The 23,177-nt window shown below is 31.2% G+C and overlaps 2 protein-coding genes across 11 annotated transcripts in view; one reads left to right on the top strand and one right to left on the bottom strand.

Moving 5' to 3' along the window:
• Window positions 1-9,394, top strand: part of LOC143244633 (uncharacterized) — a 56,105-nt gene extending 46,711 nt beyond the window's left edge. For 6 of the 8 annotated variants that reach the window (XM_076489665.1, XM_076489660.1, XM_076489668.1 and 3 more), the window contains 3 exons: window positions 3,702-3,804; window positions 5,337-5,523; window positions 6,865-8,062. In XM_076489665.1, coding sequence (XP_076345780.1) covers window positions 3,702-3,804; window positions 5,337-5,523; window positions 6,865-7,054 — 480 coding nt within the window. In that variant the 3' untranslated portion in view covers window positions 7,055-8,062. Of the gene's footprint in view, window positions 1-3,701; window positions 3,805-5,336; window positions 5,524-6,864; window positions 8,063-9,320 lie in introns of those variants that run through there. The other 2 variants (XM_076489661.1, XM_076489662.1) reach the window with 2 other exon arrangements.
• A 7,181-nt stretch (window positions 9,395-16,575) lies between these two features.
• The window catches only part of LOC143244631 (synaptosomal-associated protein 25-like), a 157,290-nt gene continuing 150,688 nt past the window's right edge, over window positions 16,576-23,177 (bottom strand). For all 3 annotated transcript variants that reach the window (XM_076489659.1, XM_076489658.1, XM_076489657.1), the window contains 2 exons: window positions 22,777-22,921; window positions 16,576-21,032 (listed from right to left, as the gene is read on the bottom strand). In XM_076489659.1, the coding sequence (XP_076345774.1) occupies window positions 20,967-21,032; window positions 22,777-22,921 (211 nt within the window). In that variant the 3' untranslated portion in view covers window positions 16,576-20,966. The remainder of the gene's footprint in view (window positions 21,033-22,776; window positions 22,922-23,177) is intronic.

Genomic DNA, 23,177 nt, shown 5'->3' with positions numbered 1-23,177 from the left:
ACAAGATTGTTCAAATGATAGACCCCACATAGTTAAATTATAGAAAATAACATAAAATATAGTTGTACTGAAAACAAGTATTTAAGGTGTATTTAGGAAGTTTTAGAGATAACACAAATAATATTTGAGATTTTTGGGATGAAGAATAGTTTTCTTAATCATAACATGAAATCACTTTGAATTCAGACTAATAATTAAACAGAATTGATATTTTTACAAACAGATCTTTGGTAAAAGTATTTCATTAAAAAATTGATTTTTGTTACACAAAATCAGTGATTGTTATAAAAGTCTACCAAATTTTGTGGAGATACACATATTGTATCAAAAGTTATAGTGCAAATGTGTAGATGAACTTGTTTATGTTATATCGAGACTATTGTGAAAGGTTTAAAAGAACACACTAAAATATTGATTTTTCTGCTTTATGTGGTATGTTGAATTGAGCATTTATTCAAATTAGATATTTGGTGTCCAACTACAAAGTCTATAGTTTCTTACTAATTAGAAACTCAGCTTACCAATATTGACAAGGTAGAATGTAAAATGAGAACCTCTTATCTTTTCTCTTTGGTGAGATATTGTTATACTTACTGACTCAAACACTCAATCTATTATAACCAAGATGTGATTATATTTTATAAAATACTAGTCCACTGAAACACACAAAACAGGTCATTTTGTAAAGGCCAATTTTATATTCTTAGATAGGTAACATGAGTGCACATGTGCCTAGTCATTGCAACTTTTGTAATAATAGCCATACACAATTATAGATAGATCAGTATAATAAAAATTGTAAATATATATATAAATGTGTAATGTTATGAGATTTAAGCTGTTTAGACTAAATATTTGTGTTTTCATGGTATAATTTAAGGTCATTCTGGAATAAGGTATAATTTATATTTTTTCAAAATTTTTCATGGTGTTATAAGGTTGGTTAAATTGACAAAACCTGTGCAGAGATTTGATAGTGAAAAATAAAAGATAAAATATAAAGGTTTTTTGAAAAATATTTGATATTTATCTGGAACTTCCAAAGATTTTGCATATGAAATTTGGAAATTGTTAATGCATAAAAGTATTTTTAATCTTAAAATTAATATTACTTTATACCTTGATTAGTCAACATTCTAAAAGAGAAATGGCATGAGAAAAACATTTCTTAAAGAATTGATATTTTGTGCATGAAAGCCTTGTAATGTTTACTGATAATATATACAATTTCATTGAAATAAATTTAGTAATTTAAAAGATATAGCTTGAAAACCATAAGTTCAAAATGGTTACAAGGTCAGACTTTGTGATTGAGCATGTATTAAAGGAGTTAATCAACTTAATGTTTGAAACTGGCTTCAGTTGACAGTGTATAAAATAGCAACTAATCATGTTTCATAAGATAAATTTACCCTTAGACAAGATCCTTTATGCCTTAAAATGTAATAATGTATTATATGTTAAGCTTCTTTCTTTACAGGATCCTTTGTGCCCTAACTCTTTTAACACAGACTCGGTCTTTGGGACTGACCTTGTAAATATTTTGTACTTGCTATAGTTTTCATGCTATTACTTTTAAATTATTAAGCACATGTTTGTGAAAATTGGTAGATTATCAGTAAACATTACAAGGCTTTCATAGAAAAAAGAAAGATTGTTTTTATTAAGTCTTAAGATTTGTTAAAGAATGCTTTTCTTGTGCTGTTTTTATTTTAACATTAAACATTAAAAATAGTTTTATCAAATGTTTCTCAGAAAAAATTTCATACTTTGTTATTTTCATTAACAAATTTCTGTATGTGTATCTCAAGACATCTGGTATGGGTATTAACACTTTTACCAAAATAAAGCACATAAAGTTTTGACCTAAGAAGGTTGAAATGTTGCTCTCTGCTTTATATTGGTAAAAGTATTAATACCCATACCAGATGTCCTGAGATACATTTTTACTTCAAATAGGTCTCTTGTCATCACAAAATTTCTGTATGGGTTTAGTTGATTTGACTAATCTTATAATCACAATATAAAATCAGGAAATTAATATAAATTATGCCTCTTTCTGGATAAAGATTATAAAACAACAACATAAATGTTTAGATTATACACTAATATAGATTTAGTATTTTTATTATGTTGATCTTTTAGCCATGCCTGGCTAACAATACAGAAGTTACAATGACATGGCACACATGTATATATGTTACCTTATCCAATAATATAAAACTGACTGTTAGTTTTTACAAAGTGACCTTTCTTGGCTGTGTTTTAGTGGACTAGTATTTGGTATAATATAGTCACATTTCAATTGTTATAAATTGTATGTGTATGTAGATTATTACTATTTACAAACACATTCATACATTTATTTTTTCTTTAAACACAAACAAGTAAATAAAGAAATATAGCAAGCAATTAACTCTTCTAGTTACAACCTTTATAGTCATTGCTACTTGCTAAGCCTTAAGAAATTTTGAATGTTGAAGATGTGAAAGTTAAAATGTTTTTAGGTTTTATACATACATTTGAATAACCAAAAAAATCATAAATTACTTCAATGATAAATCATGGTGATTAAGTGTAGAGAAAATAACAGATAAAATATTAACTTACTAAAAAACGTTTGAAATTTAATTTGAAGGCTTTAGAGATTATGCAAAATAAATTTGATAATTTTCAAAGGAAAAGTATTTTTAACATGAAATTTGCTTTGCACTCAAACGGTTAACACTATATTTCCATATAGTCATGAAGAAGTTTTAAGTAAAAATACTTATTTAAACATTCTGATATTTCATCTACTATAAACTTAATGGTTACTGAAAATTTGCAAAAGTATGTTAAGATACACAAAACATTAGAAGGTTTTATATGGAAACTGTTAAGGTTAATTTAGAGTCGCAAGACTTAGTTGAGTTGACAAACCTGAAGCAAAATTATTAACAAATACTAGTCTTATTTTAGCCTCTGTAGTTTAGAGCCATAGTTTATATGTTCTTACAGTTCCTTTTGTACTAGGTTTACACATGATTAAGATATATATTAATTAATGCATTTTTTATAAAGTTACTTTAAGTATATGTAACCTGATTTATGTACCTATAAAAGTGTCTAAGTGAGGAGTGAATGATCAAGAATGAGACAACTAGTAAACACTATCACTTTTTATCGGTCCAAAACATTAGTTTAACCTTGGGTTGAACTTTTAACCTATATTTTTCTTAACCTTTCAACAAATTGAAAGTCCAAGATAGCATAACAAAATAGAACAATATAGGTCTTGAAGTGTACAATAGTAATATATTTTAGCATTACTTGCTGCACAGTGGTTGGTATTCTCAAAGACATTAACAGCATATTTGAGACTTCGTGATATGCACTAATTATCTAGATGATTGTGTTCATAGTGCTTGAGTATTAGTTCTGTGTATTGTTTGTTTGTTTATTTCCTTCATTTTGTATGGTTTGGGGCAATACACTTTTTGTATTTTACAACTCTAGATTCTAAGAATGTTTTCTTGTGGAACTTTTTCTGTGTTTTAGGACACTAGATATTTTGTTTCTTTCTTTAGGTCCTTTCTGTTTTATGTGATCTTAAAACATTGTATCACACATACCTTTTGATTTGTGCTAGGTGTATAATAACACTAGATTCTCTGTGATTTTTAGATAAGTTTGATAGCTTGATTTTTTTCCCCCTTCAGACTATGGATTCTGTGATGCTGGCTTTGGAATTAAATGGTAAAGACTTCAAGGACAGAAAGATGAGAGTTGTTCGAGTGATGAAGAGGGAAAAGAAACAATCAATATTCTTTTTGTAGTTTTGTAAGATCTTTGTATGTGTAAAGCATGGTTAAAAGACTAAAAGCAAGTCTTTTTGTGGCAATAGATGTATATTACAGCTATGAGAGAGAAAGAGAGATAGAACTTAGTCAATATTTCAACCAAATAACTATATTATTATATGGAAAGAATTGTTTAATGAAAGCTATTAATGCAGTTTCTCAAAACATTGAACTGTTTTAACCATTTTTGTACATTAATGTTAACTTGTGCTAGTTTCATTTGCTATTTGTTGAAAGTGAATGAAAATAGGGCTTTTCTGCATGAAAGTTTGTCAATATCATAGGGTCTAGGCTGTGCTACAGTAACTGTCTTTGTGCTTGCTATTATTGAGCATATGGTACATTTCAGTGTAAAATTCCAGTTTTAAATGTAGACAAGAAACAAAAATGTTTTAGAAAGTAGAAAATATTTTGGAATTATAGGCACAGAAAATATTAGTTCATGAGTGATGCAATTTAGTAGTATAAAGTGAGCTGCACATTTTCTGAGTGATTTACAACTTTAATAGTCCAAATAGTTAGTCACAGTTCAAAGGGCAGTAAAGCATTAAAACGTAATTATCATTAGATGTATACTGTTATGAGTTTAAAATCAGCTGGGATAAACTAATGTAGTTTTATGTTGCAATTCGAAGTTATTCTAGAAAGAAGAAAAGGGTAAATTAGATTTATTTATAATTTTTTTTAGGTTATGAGGGCTGTCAAATTGACTGATCTCTTATAAAGATAGGATAGAGAAAATAACAGATAAAAGATAAAATTTTACTGAATACAAACATGTTTGAAATGTATTTAGGATATTTACGGGATAACACAAAGAAAATCTGAGACTTTTGATGAAGAAAAATACTTTTGATCTTAAAATTGAAATTACTTTCCACACAGATTATTCAGAACAAGTAGTCAATATATTCATTGGGTAACCTTTATTTTAGTTTATTACAAATACTTTCTCTACAGTTTTTTTTTGTATGTGAAGGTCTGCCCAATTTTTGTGAAAATATAAAAACTATATTGAAAGTTAGTGGTATTAAATCTGTAAACACTTTTAATGAAAACAGAGATGTTACATGGTCGATAAGTTGGCTGAGCCTTTGATGAGAGAGTTAATTACCTTTATCAAATGTAATATAGGCTTAAAGTTTAAATGTTAAAGGTTCTTTTCATGCAAAGGCCAGAAACATTTTGGTAGTTATAGAGCATTGTTTACTTTTTGAGTTATTATTCTTTGTTTCTAAGTTAATTATTTCACTAAATAAAAATTTAGTTGGTTTGGGCTGAAATGCATGATTAAAGTAATATTGTTTATAAATTTTTTATGCAATTTCACCAAAAATATATAAATTGCATAAATCTTAGTGCTTCTTCTAAAAGAAACAAATTGTGATAAATGAAAAAATAAAGATTTAGATATAACCTTTCATAAGTTTAGTTATTAAAAAATGAGAAAATTGTTTTTTTTTATCATCAAAATAAGTACTTAACAGTTCTACAGCCATGATGAACATTCTGCCGAAAAGAAGATATTCAGAAGATCATTATCACGGACATTTCAGGGCACTAGAGCACAACAGAGGGAAAAAAAGAAGAAAATTAAGAAAATTCTGAAAAACAGGGCTAATAAAAAGCAAAAGAAAATTGCAGCTAAGAGAGAAAATATTGTAAAGGATAATAAAATACAGTAAATAAAAAATATTTAGAAGTGAAATTTTAACTTCTGAAATGTTACTTTTGTTTAAAATGAAATTTTTCAGTTATTAAAAAAATCTAATGAGATTTTAAGACTTTCTGGAGTCTGGTAAGATTTTGTTTCCAGTTTGCATCCTAAAACTGTAAAAATTAGATACACTTTAAAGTTGATTATAAAATTTATAATTTTTCAAAAGTGCAACATTCTGACTTGATCGATGCCAAAGTCTTGTATAATGATCTTGTGAAAAATGTACATTTTTTAAGAACTAAAGTTGCAGTTTTAAATATGTTATATATAAGTTTAATATCTATAGATTATGGTCCTCAGGATAACATAAACATAATTACCCAAACCAAGTCATGTTATTAATGTCATGAAATAATGTGCTAAAAATGAACTCAGATTTTAGATATTAAATTTTATAACTCAGATTGTTTAACATATTTTTGGTATTGTCTTGTCAAAATATTATGGAACTGATTTACAGTTGCAGTTCCTACAGAACTGTAAACTGTTTCATTTGCATCTTGGTTTTGACTCCTGGTGGCTCAATAGTATGTTTGAGGGTTTATAACCATATCATTGGGAAATCAATCCCTGCAATGTATGTTGTATAAATAGTTTTATTATTATGAGATTTTTAAAGTGATTAATCCTTTTGGATAGTCAACATGGTTTCACTTAAAATTTTTTTGAGATACTTTGAAAATATTACTGCATGTGTAGATGAGGATAATGGTGTAGATTTGGTGCATCTGGATTTTTCAGAAAGCATTTGACAAAGTGCCATGTAAAAGGATTGTAAAAACAATTATCCTGTAGGTGTGGGGAATAAGTTAGCTTTTGGATGAAAGAGTGGCTTGATGGAAGAAAGCAGGGGATTGTTATAAATGGAGTTCAATGAAACTGGATTAATGTCACAGGGATCAGTCTTAGAGGCCTTTACTGTTTTTGATTTACATCAAGGACAAAGATGAAGGAAATTTCAATAAATTATTTAATTTGCTGATGATATCAAGGTCTTGAATATTGCTAGTTGTGAAGAAGATGCTGCTGCTTTATAAAATACATTAGGTCATTTAATGAGTTGGATAAATATATGGCAGATGGATTTTATAAAGCATTTAATTTTAATTATAATAAATGCAAAATAATATATGTACAACCTTAATGTTGTCATATGAGAATGAAAGGGATTTTGATGTTGAACAGTCTCTTAAGCCATCCAAGCAATGTGCTGTTGGTAGTATTAGGAAAAATAAGATTTTCGGCTGTATCTACAGAAATATTAAATGCAAGTTTAAAGATGGTATAATTCCATTGTTATAGGTCACAGGTTAGACCACTGTTGGAGTATTGTGTTCAGTCTTGGGCTCCTTATCTTAGGAAGGACATTGAATTGTTGGAAATAATTCAAAGGAAGATTACTAGAATAATGCCTGAGATGGAGAGGTTGGTAAAATCACTGAAACTGTTCTATCTTGAAAAAATAAGTTGGTGGTGGTGGGGGAGGGGTTGATTAAGGTGTTTAAAGTTGTAACAGGAATTGATTGATATTGTTGATGTATCATATGCTTTCATACTCATTGGTAAGAATAGCAGGACTAGGGAACGCAAAAATAAATTTTGACAAGGTAGGAGTCTTCAGCTAAGATGGTTTTATTTTTCTAAAGATGTGGTTGGCCTTTGAAATGGGTTGCCTATAGATGCTGTGGATGCAGAAAATGTGAGTTTCAGGAAAAAGCTTGATAACTATATGAATGAAAAGTGCTGGCTTTGTGTAAGATTTTTTTAAAATTTACTTACTTAATAGTTTTAAGTTTGCTTAGATTATGGACCAATAAACCCCTTGTTGTCCCTTAACATTTTGTTTTACAACTTTACACATATTCTTCAATTTATAACTAGTACATATACCCCAACTTTTCATGTATCCACTGATGCAGCAATGCAATGTAAACCACATTCTCAGGTTCAGTACTAAAACATGGACCACAATTTTACATGCATCATCAGATCCAGTACCTAAACATAGACCATAACTGTATATATTCACTGATTCAGCACTTGAACATGGGATACATTATTCCATCTTTAAGGTGTAAATCTTGTTAAAAGATACAGAACTGTAATCCCTAGAAGTTACTTTATGGAGAAGATGCTTTAAGGTGTTAAAGTTTAAATAGTCTGTGTAAATAGTTTAACTATTACTTTAAAATTATAATTTTACCTTTCTTTAGATACTTTTTGCAAATTCTTGTCTGGAGCTTGTTTCTTGTCGACTGTTGCTGTTAGCCTATTTGTATATAGACTAAAAGCATGGTAAGTAATATTCTAACCATTTCTTATGTGTAGTACCTGTTGTTTTTCAAAATCAGATCAGTGTAAACTCATTCATCCCTGTTGCTTAATTTGTTTGCATCCCACCTGTTGGTTAGTTGAGAGTGCTTGACCCTCATGTAAAACCAAATGATATATTCGCCAAAACCTTAAACAAGTAATTTTTTCTCTATAGATGACAGATAAATCAGGAATTCTATTTTCATATCTTTCAAAACCTCACTTTGTGTACAATATAACATTTAAGTTTATTAGTTGATCAAAGCATTAAATACATTTCTCACAAATTACCTTAATTTATAACCAAAAAATTTGATGTTCTTTAGCAAATAAATCAGTTTTGCTATATACAGTTGACAACCATAATTTTAAAGAACCTGGAATTACAAAATCAACTGATTATTCCTTCACATTTTACAAGTACAATACAAGTACATTTACAGTTTACCATTACAACATATACTTTCCAACAACAATAGATGTAAAGAGTTATAGAAACTAACCATTAATTTGTTAGAAGCTACTTTAAGAAAAGGAAATTGTAAAAAGTTATAGAAACTTTTAACATTAATTCATTAGTTAAAAACTTTAGGGGAAGGAAAATGTAAAGAGTTAGACAAATTTTGATTATTAAAACGTTATTTACACTTTAGCAAGAGAATGATGTCTAAAGAGTTACAGGAATTGTGACCATTAAAATATTACTTAAGTTACTTGTATAAACTAATTAAAATACTAGGATGTTATATCAAGTTACAAGTCCTATGATTATTAAAACGGTAGTTACAACTTACTTTATGGAGAGAATGTTTTAAGGAGTTAAACTGTGATCACCAAATAGTTGATTACAAGCTTTGAAGAGTGGAGTGTTGTTGAGAGATATTGAAAGTGTGTCATTTAATACTCAAACACATCTTATTTACTTCTACAGTTAGAAGATTAGACTGTGACAATATCGAACATAGTGTACTTACCTTTACAATAAAGGAGATTCCACTGTGACAAACTCGACTATATCATATTTACATTCAATAGTTAAAAAGATTAAACTGTGACAAACTCGAACATTTCGTACTTATCTTCAAACTCGAAAATGACACGTTTAACTTAACAGCCTAGATTATTAAGCTGTAACATATTCAAAGCATATATGAAACGTACAGAAATATTAAATAATAATAAAAAAAATCGGTAGTCCTCTAATGCGAGAAAATTTTTGAATTTTAGCTTCTTGAATGGTGGTTGGGAAATTATACGAAATAACTTTAACAGAGAGAATTTATGATTCGATCATTTTTTTCTTCTTAAGGTGTGAATATGGTCCGCAATATTCGTTTTTATCTTGCAGTTGTTGTTTTCTTTTTCACAATAATTATGAACAGCAAACACTGTAAACCAATAATACGTACTTGAACTTATGTAAGCTTGTATTTTTAAAATTCGAGGTTTGACCCAACAGGACTCGGTTCTGGTATATCATCGTGCTCTTTTGCGCTGGGTGGAATAAAAGTAGATAGCTTCTTACTATATACCATATTTTTGTAAGATGTACTAGTGAATAAAAAAGAAAAGGAACTATCACTAAGTTAAGTCAATCAAAGAAACTGTTTTAGTTTTTGTCTTCTACACCCAACATTGACAACTATTGGAACTACTACCAATACAGGTATAAAAACATAAGGTAAACTTTCTTACAAAATGGTTAAAAAAAATCAATAGCTGTGTTGCAAAATGTTATTTCGACGTAACAAAATCGATATGACGGCTACATTGTAAATACTGGTTGTGTTTGGTCTACAAGTACAGTGACCATTTGTAGTTTACTGAAGGATGACTTCATCTATGAATCATTCGACATACAAATTGTAAACAGTCTGGGAATTCTGGTAATACACTCCATACAATTTATATGTGGTCGAGCATTCTGATAACACTCTCTCTATCCATAATTTTTCAGCAAGCTGGTAACACTTTCTATATAATCTGTAAATGGCCGTGCATTTTGTTGATTCCACACAATCTGTTAGCAGCGAGTATTATGATGACACTTTTCATACAACCGATCAGCAGTCTAGGTAACGCTCTCCATACTATGTCAATAGCTTGGGCATTCTGCCGATACTCTCTGTACAGTTGATTTATGTTAAACTGATCAACTGAATATTGTGGCATTACTTAAGTAACCTGGAAGGTTACAGCAGAGCGTCTCTGTACGACTTCATTTAGGGGCTTCTGTTTTAATACTTTTGAACGGTTTTAATGAGAATATTTTTTTGAGAATATTTACTTTCTGTAGTGGCCTGCTTATTACAAAATTCGAGAGAAATCGAAACCTTTATTTTAGTGTTGTAAATCGGTATACCTACCGTTGCCCCATCGAGGACCCAAGGTTTGTCGTTTATATATATATATTTGTCTAATTTATTAAAACCTCTACAATTGGACAGGGCAATAAATTTTCATTTTAGTTTCTGTTGCTTTTGGTATTTTCATATTATACCTACAGAAACATAATTATATAGGTCACGTATTTGACTTCAGCACTTTTGTGTGGGAGATAAACTTATTCTATAATACCTCTTGCTTTCTTTTTAAGTAAGTTCAGGTACCGAGACAGAGGAAGGTCTTGAACATTTAGATGTCTGCTCAAAATAAGATAATTATTACAGTGTGAGCCCAGCAGATTACATTATGCAAATTATTAGAGAAAAATTAGGTACTGTATTCGTATTTACGATAAAATGATATGTGCATAAACAACATGTAAATGGTATGAGACAGAGGATTTTAAATTAATTAAACCATAAATAATTCCGAAAGAAACTGTTGCCTGGTGATGGAGTCATATTCCCTTTAATTTCTGTTTCATTTTCTGGTTTTCGTATCTGTTCGAATTTAAAGAGAGTATAAGTTCCAAGGCGAAAAAATAAATAGAATTCTACTCTTATCTAAGTAACCAATTTGTTGCTGCACAAAACTTTTGCTTAAATATCTAAGAGTATAAAAAAAGTATTCGACACTACCATGGAAGAAAGTATTGGTAAAGAAAAAAAGTGAGACACGAAAAGTAACATATTTCGAAGGTAATAAAGGAAGGAAAATTGAATAAAGTTTTAAAGTAGAGGTATAGCGTGTTAAAATTACCGGTAGGTAGTTCTTTCTTATATAATTAATATGATATGTTTCAAGTAGTTTTATTCAATAATTATTAACATTCCTTTTTATTAAAGTATTCCTCAGATTCTAAAGCACTTAAGCCGAGATTTCAAACTGGTTTAGTTTCCAGATTTACTAACTGAAATTCAAGTCATTGTATGTTATTCAGTTTAAATGCAACCCTACAGTATAGTTAATTTGACAGGGGATATGCAGAACGTAAATAGAAATTGGTAAATACGGTAGAAAGAATGGAGCTATGCAAAGTGTGAAAAACGAGGAATGCTTTCTAGATCACTAGAAAATGTTCTAGGGATTTATATGGAAGAAGTACACTAGAGTTATGGAAGATATTAATGGGGTGTATAATGAGACAATACACACAGGATCACTGGAAGATGTCAGTTCTTTGATAAAGAAGTACATAATCACTGGAAAATGTTAAAATTAGTTATAAAAAAGAAATACAAACTTTTGAGATATTTAAATTAGCTATGAAAAACTGAACTTATTTAAGTCATTGTCGATTGAGGTAGCAGATACGGGTTATGAGATTCATAAATCTATTTGTTATTTAGTTCAGGATGGCTAAGTTTCAGTTTTTGTTTCAAATCACGTGAATTCTATTTTTAAAAAAACTTCATAAAAAATCTTAGTAACAGAGATATAATAATAGGTAAAGTTGTAAACGCGCCCTTAGTAACAAGGAAAAGTTTCTAATTGTTTTTGGGGCCCGGCATGGCATAGCGCGTTAAGGCGTGCGCTTCGTAATCTGAGGGTCGCGGGTTCGCGCCCGAGTCGCGCCAAACATGCTCGCCCTCCCAGCCGCATGGGCGTTATAATGTGACGGTCAATCCCACTATTCGTTGGTAAAAGAGTAGCCCAAAAGTTGGCGGTGGGTGGTGATGACTAGCTGCCTTCCCTCTAGTCTTACACTGCTAAATTAGGGACGGCTAGCACAGATAGGTTTCGAGTAGCTTTGTGCGAAATTCCAAAACAAACTTATTGTTTTTGTACAAAGTTACACTGTAGACAATGTGCGCTCTGTTCAGAGTGGGGATTTGAATCTAGTATTTCAGTGTTTTAAATCTAACATTGCCCCAACAAATAACAATTTTGAAAAAAAGCTTTTTTTATTACACCTTGACTTGAGCACCGAAGAACTCGTTGAAAGTCCGTAAAGTTGGTTCTATTAGAAAACCTTCGTGGGTATATGATAAATAGAACAACGTTAGAAGTGTGAAATTCTGAGAAGTTACTTATTGATTGACTTGTTGGTCTTTCTTCCCAGACAATAATAGGGAGTAGTTGAGCAGTTATCTCTAATTTATAGGAAATTGAAGATACATAAACTGAAGTCAAAAGTGAATAACAAACTCAAATTAATATATGGTTAGAGGGATATAGAAAGATTGTTAGAGTTTGTTTCCTTCCAGCGTTTCTTCGCAAGCTATATACAGGTTACCTGTATATATCCGTCCATACATTTGGTGCTGTAGACTATATAGAAAACATCTAGTCGGCAGAACTTATCGCTAACTTTTGCTTTTGTTATCTAATCGAATAGTGGTACCAGAGTATCATTTTTATTACCAAAGGCTCCAGTATATGGGTCGTTTTTCCTTGGGGATTAAATCTGAGTTCAACTGACCCAAAGATTATTAAAACTAATCACTTTATTCGAGATAAAACTGATTTAAATTATTAAAACCATGGATTATTTCCAAACCTAAGCTTATTTATAGACAGAATAACTTGGATGGTTGGGTGTATGATGAGGAATTTTAAAACCGAAAACGCAACATCAAAGTATAATTTGAAAACTTAGAAAACATTTTAGGTGAGTTTGGTTTCGATCTGTTAAAGAGGGACAATAAGTTATTGAATCGTGAAAGATGGACAGTAGTTAGATATCTTGTACTAAACATTTACAAAATATGGAAGCAGAAATAAAATCATCAACATTAATGTTAAAAAAACTTCAAAAATATGCATATTAGTTCTGTTCATCACCTTAAAATATAGTAAAGCTTTCGATTAATTTATTAAGTTCGTAACTAACTGAATCCATTTTTCCATTGGGTCATTGTTCGAATCTGATTCTCATATCTCACCACCCTCCCAGATGACCATATAATTTGCCTGTTATATCCGTCTATGATACTCGTAGGGACTGACTGCTTATCTTGACAGGGATCTACATCCTTTTCAGAGTGTCGGGTGCTCAAAACCATCACTGATAACGAGGTGATCCGTTTAAGTCGGCACAGTTAAGTGCACTTTTAAATATTAAATAACACATAAATGAAAGTGCCATATGTAAAGTAGGTAGTGCTTAATAGTAGGGATCGACAATATTGCAACTAATTCACGCAGTAAAAGAATCACCCTATCAATTTTCAAAGCAAAAAAACCGACCATTCAAAGTATTAGTTAAGATATATTATGCGCATGTATTCTAATTGTACGTTGAAAAGGGCACTAAAGTTTGGGGTATAACATTAAAAATTCCTAATATGCAGGTATAATATAAATAGTTAGTAATATCATGCACGGTTACAAATGTGCTTTCAACCCAACAGATGGCAATAGAGCGATGGATAGACGCGCTATAGTTTCTAAAAGGTAAAGTATATGCAAGCATAACATAAAAGTAAACAAACAAGAGTACTGAAACATTATAAATTTTTAAAATGAAGTATGGATCCTGCTATAAATAGTAATGAAACAAGAATAAAAACCTCAGTCACAAATTTATAGAATTTAATCCCAACTTTAGCAGCTCTTTACATTTGTCACTAGGCAAAAGTAATGATTACATTTTATAAATTTGTGATTATGGGTTTAATTCTTGTAAAAATTATATCAGTCATGGATACGGCTATACTGAAAGTTTAAAGATGCTGTTTACATTCCTTGGACATGAGAAAAGATTAAATAAACTGGGGGAAAATAGAATTGAAAGGTATGGATCATGGTTATTTGTAGCACTACTAAAAGAATTATCCAAAACAAAGTCTACTATACAAATACGTAAAGTGATACTAGTTGAATAGATTTTTAAAACAATTCTGAGTACTTTTTATTGCATTTATTTTGTTTTGGATACTTATAGCAGTTTTACAAATAACCAATGATCTCTACTTCCTCTTAAGATAATATTTTCTCCCTATTTATTTACGTAAAGTCATTATCATAATTACATTATTCCTATCAGGTTCATGTTATATATGACTCCCAGAGAATGAGATTAGTTTAGTTGGCATTCAAATCTGATTTCCTGTGCCATTTCCTTGAGAGCTATGATTCCTATGTACTTTGGACAGGTACATCAACTAACAATTATTAAACGATGGTAAGTGTTTGTTTGTTGTTAAGTATAAAGCTACACTGTGGACTATTTGTATTCTGCCTATCGCGGGTATCAAAACAGCTTTAGTGTTTAAAGCTTTTACACTTACAGTTTAGATACAGGAGATGGGGGAATAAGACGGTAACATCATGAAAGCTTAAATGGAATAGTTAAAATGTTAAAGAAACAACAACAGTTGTGAAGTTGGCCATACCTTATGAGAACTTGTGACTGTGGATATGATCAAAGTTTTGCTGCTTTCGTTTTAACTAATGGAATACACGTATGCTGTATTGTGACGTCTATTTCCAGACATGATGAATACTTTGATAGAGTTACAAGATATCAGCATGTTGTTGACATACAGTGATGTAAAAAACTATCGCATAATCTAGTTTTTCACATTTGCACTTACATTGCATTAGGATTGCAAAACAGATGATGATTTTGAAGAAAAAGTGTGAAAACATCACATATATACTGCAGTAGATAGATTTCTAAACTGACTCTCAGTATTAACATCTATGTATAGCCAAAAAACGGCTGATGATATGCTCAGACAGCCTGTAAATATGATGTTATCATGGCCGAGGGTCGTGAGTTAACTTCACGGAAAAATTGCAGTTATTGTTTCTTTGAGCAAAAAGGGAATTTTGAAAACAAAACAAAACAGATCACTAGCAGAATTAAACGTGACCAGTCTATTGTGAGCCATTAAGTAAGGATATATATATATATAGACTGATTGTGTGGAGGGGCGGAAGAGAAGGAATGAATAAGAAGAAAGCGATCGTCTTCAGAAACACACAGGTCAGTAGAATCGTCGATTGTAATCCACAGATCTCAAAAGAGTACTCCATGGATCACTGTCATCACACACGCTGTCCAGTCTCGCCTGTTTCCAGCCAGTCTACCAGTAAGATGATTTAGAAAGGAACCTTTACCAACAAATGAAGATGATGATGCTTAACTTGACCAAAGAACATGTTGCCTGGATTGAAGCAATGTGGAGCAAAGTGATTTTCTCAGATGGATAAAAATTTAACCTTTGTATGACGTCAATGTGGAGAAGGGTTGCATCCAGTGTGTTTAAATGTAACTGTGGAACATCTGCATGGTCAGGTGATATGGGGATATATTATTGACCAAGATGTAGAATGCCTGTATTTTATGAAAGGCACTCTCAATGCCGATAAGTACATTAACAACTTCGAGTCCCGGTAAAATCAACAATTCGGGATCACTTCGGTGGAGCTGACTAGTGCACAATCTGGGATAATTCTGCCTCATGCCACAGGGATAAAATGTTGATAATGTCCATGTACTTATCTCGGTAAACGTGAAATAAAAAGATAGTTCACTCTATATCTGCTGAAAATAAAATATATCTTAGGTTTTATTTCACTGCTAAGGTGAGGGTTATCTTTGAATGAAGATAATCAACACTATACTGGCCAGACAACAGTCCAGATTCCAGTGCTATCAAAAACCGTGGGAAAGTGATGGATAACAAAGTGCAAGAGAATAAACCAAGAAGCACATTGGAACTGCAGGAAACCCTAATATATGTATGGCATCATGAAATCACGCCTGCATATTTTCAGTATTTTTTGCATTATATGCCATGGCGATTTCAAGTAGTTATCAAGGTCAGAGGGTACATAACCAAATACTAAAACAGTGAATCGTTTTTGTGACCATTTTTGTAAACTACAATAGTATCGTTGTTACCTTTAAATCCAGGTTTCCTTACAAATAAAACATTTCCTTATTTGCCAAGTATTTGTTTAATATATGCTGCAATATATTTGACCCAATTATTTTGTAAATAAAGATGCATATAGGTGTATGGATGATTGAAAAATGAGTGAACTTACACCACATAATGTCCACAATGCACAATCTCGAAAGAAAATTACAAGAACCAAGAAACGAACAGAAATTGGTTAATGCAATAATCTTTTCCACTACTGTTTATTTTGTGTACTTACACTTACTGTATGTCCACACTACCTTTACTCATTTTATGAGTCATATTAAATTTATTATTGAAGGGGGGGTAGGCAGTGATATAGTGTTTTCATGTCAATATTAGATAAAGGATGATATTATGTTGAAGGTTAAAGATATTTCAGGAGGCTTGTTCCCCATTGTCTGCTCTGCTCTATATAAAATATGACAAAACAGGATGGTGCCAATAAAATTACATTTGTTTATTTATATTTATCACTTAATACAAAAAATATTATAGCAGCACACCAAAATAACCGCGACCTAGATAATCATTCTCAAAATTACTCTGATATATTTATATTATAGCAATGCAAATATCGGATTTGCTTTTAACATGGCTATGAATACACTTGAAGAAAATCAAGAAACCAATTCACCAACAATAATTTACAGCCGCCCTAAAAATAGTACGTTAAGATATAAGATTTATTATTTTATTAAAGCTGAAACAATAAGTTAAACAATCGATTAAATAAAGCAAACAGTCTCTTGCTACCTAACTATATATAATTCAACAATACATCATTTATAACAACATATATAATGCAAATATCCAATAAAAATTAAAAGTCTGGCATAATTACAGTATTTATTCGCATACATATATAACAATATTTATGTTCAGTATTGACCACCTAACAACTAAAGGAAAGAAAACGTAACACAATATATATTATTGCACTGTATAATATTTCGATAATTTAAAACACACATACAAATAATATAATCTGCGGACGATATGATCACGTTTTCGCAAACATTGAGCCAAAGTAAAAGTAGCGTTAGTAATTTCTTGAATATTTTAAAATCGTTTTGTCCTCTTGAAATGTGGAACTTCGTAAAACGTGCTTATTTCCAATCCTTCAATGACTGAGATCCTTATATCTCTCTAGTTACAACCTAAATGAGTCAGTGTTCACAAAACAACAGAAACTATGTTGAAACAACAAATACCGTTCATTGAATGCGAGTTTTTTAACCTTTTTATCTAACAAACGTAGCAAAACTACAAACTATATGTCTCATATTTCAATCAAACTGAGCATGCGTGTAAATAACCCAATTACGAAACTAATTCCTTTTGTTCCTGACGCAGATAGTATTTGGTATTCAAACGAATACAATTACTCGTCTATATACAAAATTAAAATTTTGCAGTAACACATGAAATTTTGTGAACAACCGACGGGAGAGGGAGATCATTAGTGCCCCTGAACACCCTTCCCAAGGTCACTGATAAAAATCTTTGAGTTAACTGGGCCCATAAGGAATAATGTCCAATCTCAACTCCTCACTTTGTTCTTTTGAGTGTTATGCTGTGTTTGTGAGTTAATGATGATGTTTGGGGATATTTTGTCATTATGTCTGATAGTTTTCGTCTTGTGTATCAAGTGTGAAATCATTAATTCGTACATAAACAGCCATAAACAATAACTGTCACTCTAGTGGTTGCCTAAAGAGACATTTAGCTATTTTTTATATGGTCTCGTACTTTCTGTACATTAAAATTCATAATTTCAAAAGAACGGTGTTAATTTTAATAAAAATGTTGAAATTCAAATTTAGCATTCTGTGGTAAACTGTAAAATTCAAGAACTTTTTACACGATAAAGAAATTTATGTTTATGAAGAGTCGGTGTAGTGAGAACAGGAGTGAAGGAACAATTTAAAATCATTCCAACATTAATAGTCAAGTGAGTAATCAGGCGTTATCATGCTATATACATTACACTCATTTTTATATTTAAATATTACGGTATACTGGTCTGCATTTCAAATTGCAGTTAAGACATTAAGTAAAAGCAATGGATTTCATTTCGGTAGTTATTCAGGAATTGTTATGAAATACTGATTCACATTGCACTGGATAATCACACATTATCAAATACTATTCTAAATTTCAGTAGCTACTTAGGCATTATTATCCGGAAATGTTTCTACATTCCGGTAGTTATTTAGGCAGTATTATCAGATACTGTTCGGCACTTTTTGGTAAACAGGTATTATTAAATACTGATTTACATGTTAGTTATTCAGGCATTACCGTGTATTGTTTTGTATGTGGAACAAGTAACAGCTAGCAAAGATACTCGGGATAGGCACGGTATATTTTTCATTGGCTTCTTGAAGATGGCAAGCGTAGTATTAATCACTTGCAATAAGACGGCAGCATGGTGTGTGTGTGTGTGTATGTGGAAGAGAGGGGGTTGTAAAATAACCGACAACCTCCCAAGAATAAAAGAACCTAACAAAGTAAGGTATTTTGAATCAACCTAAGGACCCCTGAAAAACTTCGTGATGATTAGATGTTTTTAACACAAATGCCTCACTTCATTCTTCCTTGTATGTATAAATCGTGGAAACATGGATACGGGCATCAGTACATCTTCGTCATTTTCGTAAAGTAGACACTCGACTTCGTTTGTAGAAGAAAACTAAAATATATTTACGTTAGTTCAACACGGCACTACTGATTTTTTTTTAGTTATTTATATCATTACGTACGTAATACTTTCTAGTTAATTGCAAGTATCTCTCACGTCGAAGTTTACATAGAACCAGTTGAAATACGGCTATACTTTACTTCAAATTATGCAAAACCTATATTAAAGGAAATACATTACTTAGTATCTACAGACAAATTAAATCGTGTCATATCTCTAATTCGAGAGGTCGGAACATGTCAGTTTTTACTCTAAAAACATTAAATTCTGCGAAATCTCTCCTTAGAATATTTCATATAATTTCTTTGACTGAAAGAACGAAATAATGTGGAATATTAGATTAGGCGGACTAAATTATAAAATATCTCTCATTGAAAGAAGTAAAAGTAAATCGAAGAACTCCCTTTGTTATATGATTTAAGATGTGTAAAATATATTTAAAGTAAACAAATCGTTACATCTTAAGCTGAAAGAATACTCTGGTTACATGTAAGTCATATCAAATCTCCAGTTTGAAAAATTGTGTTTCAAACACTAAATATCCTCCCAGAATAATAACGCACTTGTAAATGTTTAACTTCAGACACTATTTGCAGACAGCAAAATAAACCGGTGATTCTTAGACATCGTTACACTGGCAAAATTTTTATCAAACTCTATCTTTTTATTCCACGGACCGGAAATACCTTTATAAAAATCGGCCTTTTCATTTAACTGGTTGGTTGGCAACACCTTTATAAAACCCAAACTTTTCACTCCATGGATCAGCAACATTGATGAATAAAAATCTTTGTGAAATACAATTTCTTCTACAAAGACTAAAATGAAAGACGTACAGTCTTAGTAGACCAATCAGTGTTGGTTCTGTTTCTCAACAATTATTAATTATAAGGAAACAAGTTATCTAGATCATATGATTTTTTTACACCTGCTGAACAATAATAACATTCTAATAACATTGTATACATTCTGTAACAATACAGTTCAGTCATTGTTACTTAAGAAACAAATTATCAAGACAGTATTTGATACAATATTATGAACAACAAATAATCACTTACTAAACACGTTGTATACATCCTGTAGCTACACAGGCTGTAGCTCAATGGCTGTTACGTAATGTTGTATTTGATACAGTCACATGAACAATAATCACTTTCCACAAAATAAATACAATAATGAAACAATATTATACTTTTTAAAACGTTGATGAAATAATACATATTACTGTATTGCGAGATATCAATATAAAGAATCAGATATTTTCATGGAATGTTGAGAAATTAGTTTTAAAAAACAATCATTTTATTTTTGACATTTCAAGTCAAGTCCTCTGAAGTAATGTAAACTACAACTAGGCATTAAAGAACTTTGATTAAAGGTGTATACATATATATATATTTATAAAGAGAATGGGTTCGAGTGAATCGTTGTGAAGTTCATTCAAGCATCTGTCACTAAATCGGGATAACATTTAATTAGGCATTGGATTGTGATGCTCTGTATTCCAAGTTGGAAGAATGTGGAATGGATGTGAACATAACTGATCATAATACGGTTTGCAATAGCAGTTAAAAAGTTGGGATCTTGTATGAAAATAAATGCTGATTAAAAAAACAAACAAACACGTGATAGTTTTACCTTCCAAGGCTTTTACTTCATATTGCCTCTCAGCATCTTTTTTTAAAAATATATGACACAAGATTGAAGAAAGATGTTGAAGTTATGTAATAGTTTGAAACATAAATCAATTAGTATAAGTTTTACAAATTAGCAATACATTGTTTGGTTAATTTTAAACTTTAAAAGAAGCAAGGTACACGATATATTTTCCAAGTTCAAATTAACTACTACAGTTACGAGGAAAACAAAGCGGAGCTGTAGAAACAGTTGGATTAATGCAGAAGAGGTCAAGTCGGTTGCCAAGATTATCATTAAATGCTACAAAAAATACAGCAAGTGGAATTTGATGCTAGGATACAATAAATCAAAAGTGAGAAAAGAAATTCTACAGGACTGAAGTGAGACCTGTGACTAACCAGACTGTTCTTTTTTTCTAAAGTCACAAGCCTCACAGAGAGCTACAGGCCAAGTTTCTCTGAAGTCACATACCAGTAGTAAGTCTCCTAATCTTTGAGTAGCTTGGTAGCTCTCTGATTAGCTGCCGTGATTCGTGACTCGTTCGATGTTGCCTAGATATGGATTAAGAGTGGATTATTAGATCAGTGTCTCGACTTGGTTTGTTGTTGTTTTTTTGCTGTAAATGAAATGCAAAAGTAGTAATTGTAGTGTCAAAATAACAGAAATAGGATTATGTTTGGGAAACAACAAGACAATGACTCATTAGAGGAAAAACACTCTTAACTATCTATATTATAATTCTTAAAGGTTAAAACAAAGTAAGTAAAGTTAATCAAAAAGAAGTACGCAAATTACGTAGAAAAATGAGCTCGATTAATTGCACTGAACAACAAACAATTTACTATTGGATAAAACTCAAGTGATTCGGAGTAATTTGATAGTGCTAATTTCAAAACTTGGTCAATATTTTTCCATCACCTCGAGATTTTGAGTTACTGGAATATCTCAATATATTTTAGAACTGTGTAAAATACTAAGCGGTCATCACAGTACAAATATATTTATGATGCGAAATAAAGTTTACTTGAATATTGTAGTGGGTAAAAGACATACATTTTTGATAACTGTATTGCACTGATATAAACTTCGGAATACCTATTATTATTGTTCATTCATGCTATTTACTCTCAGTATAAATGTAGCAAATTGCAACACTTTTTCTAAATTCTAGTAGAGGAGAATGTTTTGTTGTCCATTGTTATAGGATATGAAAGTAGGAAAAAGTATTCAGTTGTTTGTTTGAAGATAAGCACAAAACTATACAATGTGTTATCTGTGCTCTGCCCCCTCTCCCATGTGTGTCGAAACCTGGGTTGTAGCACTATAAGCCCACATACAAACCACTGTGTCACTGGGGAGGGGAGCAATAAAAGAAGTGATTCCGTTGAAGCGAGTAAGTGAAGCAGAAGAAGCAACTCTGCTTGCACTAAAATTAGAATGCAAAAGGGAAGTGATGGCGGGAAACACGATTTTTTTATTAATTTTGTTTGAACTATTTATCCAGTTAAATGAAATGTTTTATAATACCTGTGAAGTGCAAAGGAAAGTATAATGTCTTTTAATGAGAAAAGAAATTAAAATTAGAGAGAATAATCCATCAAATTTTAGTAAATAGTTTTAAAGGAATTGATGTACAAAAACTCCAAAAAAAACCAGAACATCCTAATTTTGGAAATGCAGATCTTATAATCTGAAATAAACAGTAGTAAACGATTTATAAATCAAAGAAAGTCATTCCAATCTGAATTATGGAAACAAACGCCATCTCTCAATATTTTATTTTTTTTATTCGATCTTAATCCCATCTAGTTTTTGGGTCAGCCACTTAAGTATTTTGTATCAGCCAAGTATTTTAACACTCAGGTGGTTGGCAGCAACCGTAAAGAGTTAGTATGTTTAGTGATGGCAAATCAAGCATCCTAACCGCATGGCCAAGAAAAGCTTATGTCTTAACACCATTCGTGGATATTCACAAGCTGTTGTTTGTTTGTTTTGTTTTTGAATTTAACGCAAAGCTACTCGAGGGCTATCTGCGCTAGCCGTCCCTAATTTTACAGTGTAAGACTAGATGGAAAGCAGCTAGTCATCACCACCCACCGCCAATTCTTGGGGTACTCTTTTACCAACGAATAGTGGGATTGACCGTCACATTATATCGCCCCCACGGCTGAAAGAGCGAGCATGTTTGGTGCAACGGGCATGCGAACCCGCGACCCTCAGATTACGAGTCGCAAGCCTTAACCCACATGGCCATGCCGGGCCCACAAGCTGTCAATGATGAAATTGACTACTTACTTTTTGGTTGATTCTGTCCAGCTGTCTGTTCTGAGATTCAATTTCACTTCCCATATCGATGGCCATGTTACGCAAATTTCCAACCATTGTGTTCACCTGCTGCATGTTTTCTTCCATTTCTTCTTCATGAGCATCTTTGGTAATTCTGAAAAGAAGATAATGTCAAATCCGGCAAACAAAAACAACTACTACCTTAATTTACTAGGGTCTGATCATTGTTTAATCATTCTTTTGTTGCTATTAAAATTATTGATTTAAATAGTGTTTGACCACTTAGCAATCTCAATCAAAAGGATATATTACATTAAACAGTTTGCATCAAAGAAGGAAACTTATGTTTCATCACTCATACACCACAAAGTCTACCTTCTATTGTTATAACCAAAATAGTTACTAATTTC

Source organism: Tachypleus tridentatus, chromosome 2 (genome assembly GCF_004210375.1).
Source record: "Tachypleus tridentatus isolate NWPU-2018 chromosome 2, ASM421037v1, whole genome shotgun sequence".
In the NCBI taxonomy this organism is placed as follows: domain Eukaryota; kingdom Metazoa; phylum Arthropoda; class Merostomata; order Xiphosura; family Limulidae; genus Tachypleus; species Tachypleus tridentatus.
The sequence above is the reverse complement of the archived record's forward strand: the minus strand, read 5'-3'. Positions and strand labels throughout refer to the sequence as shown.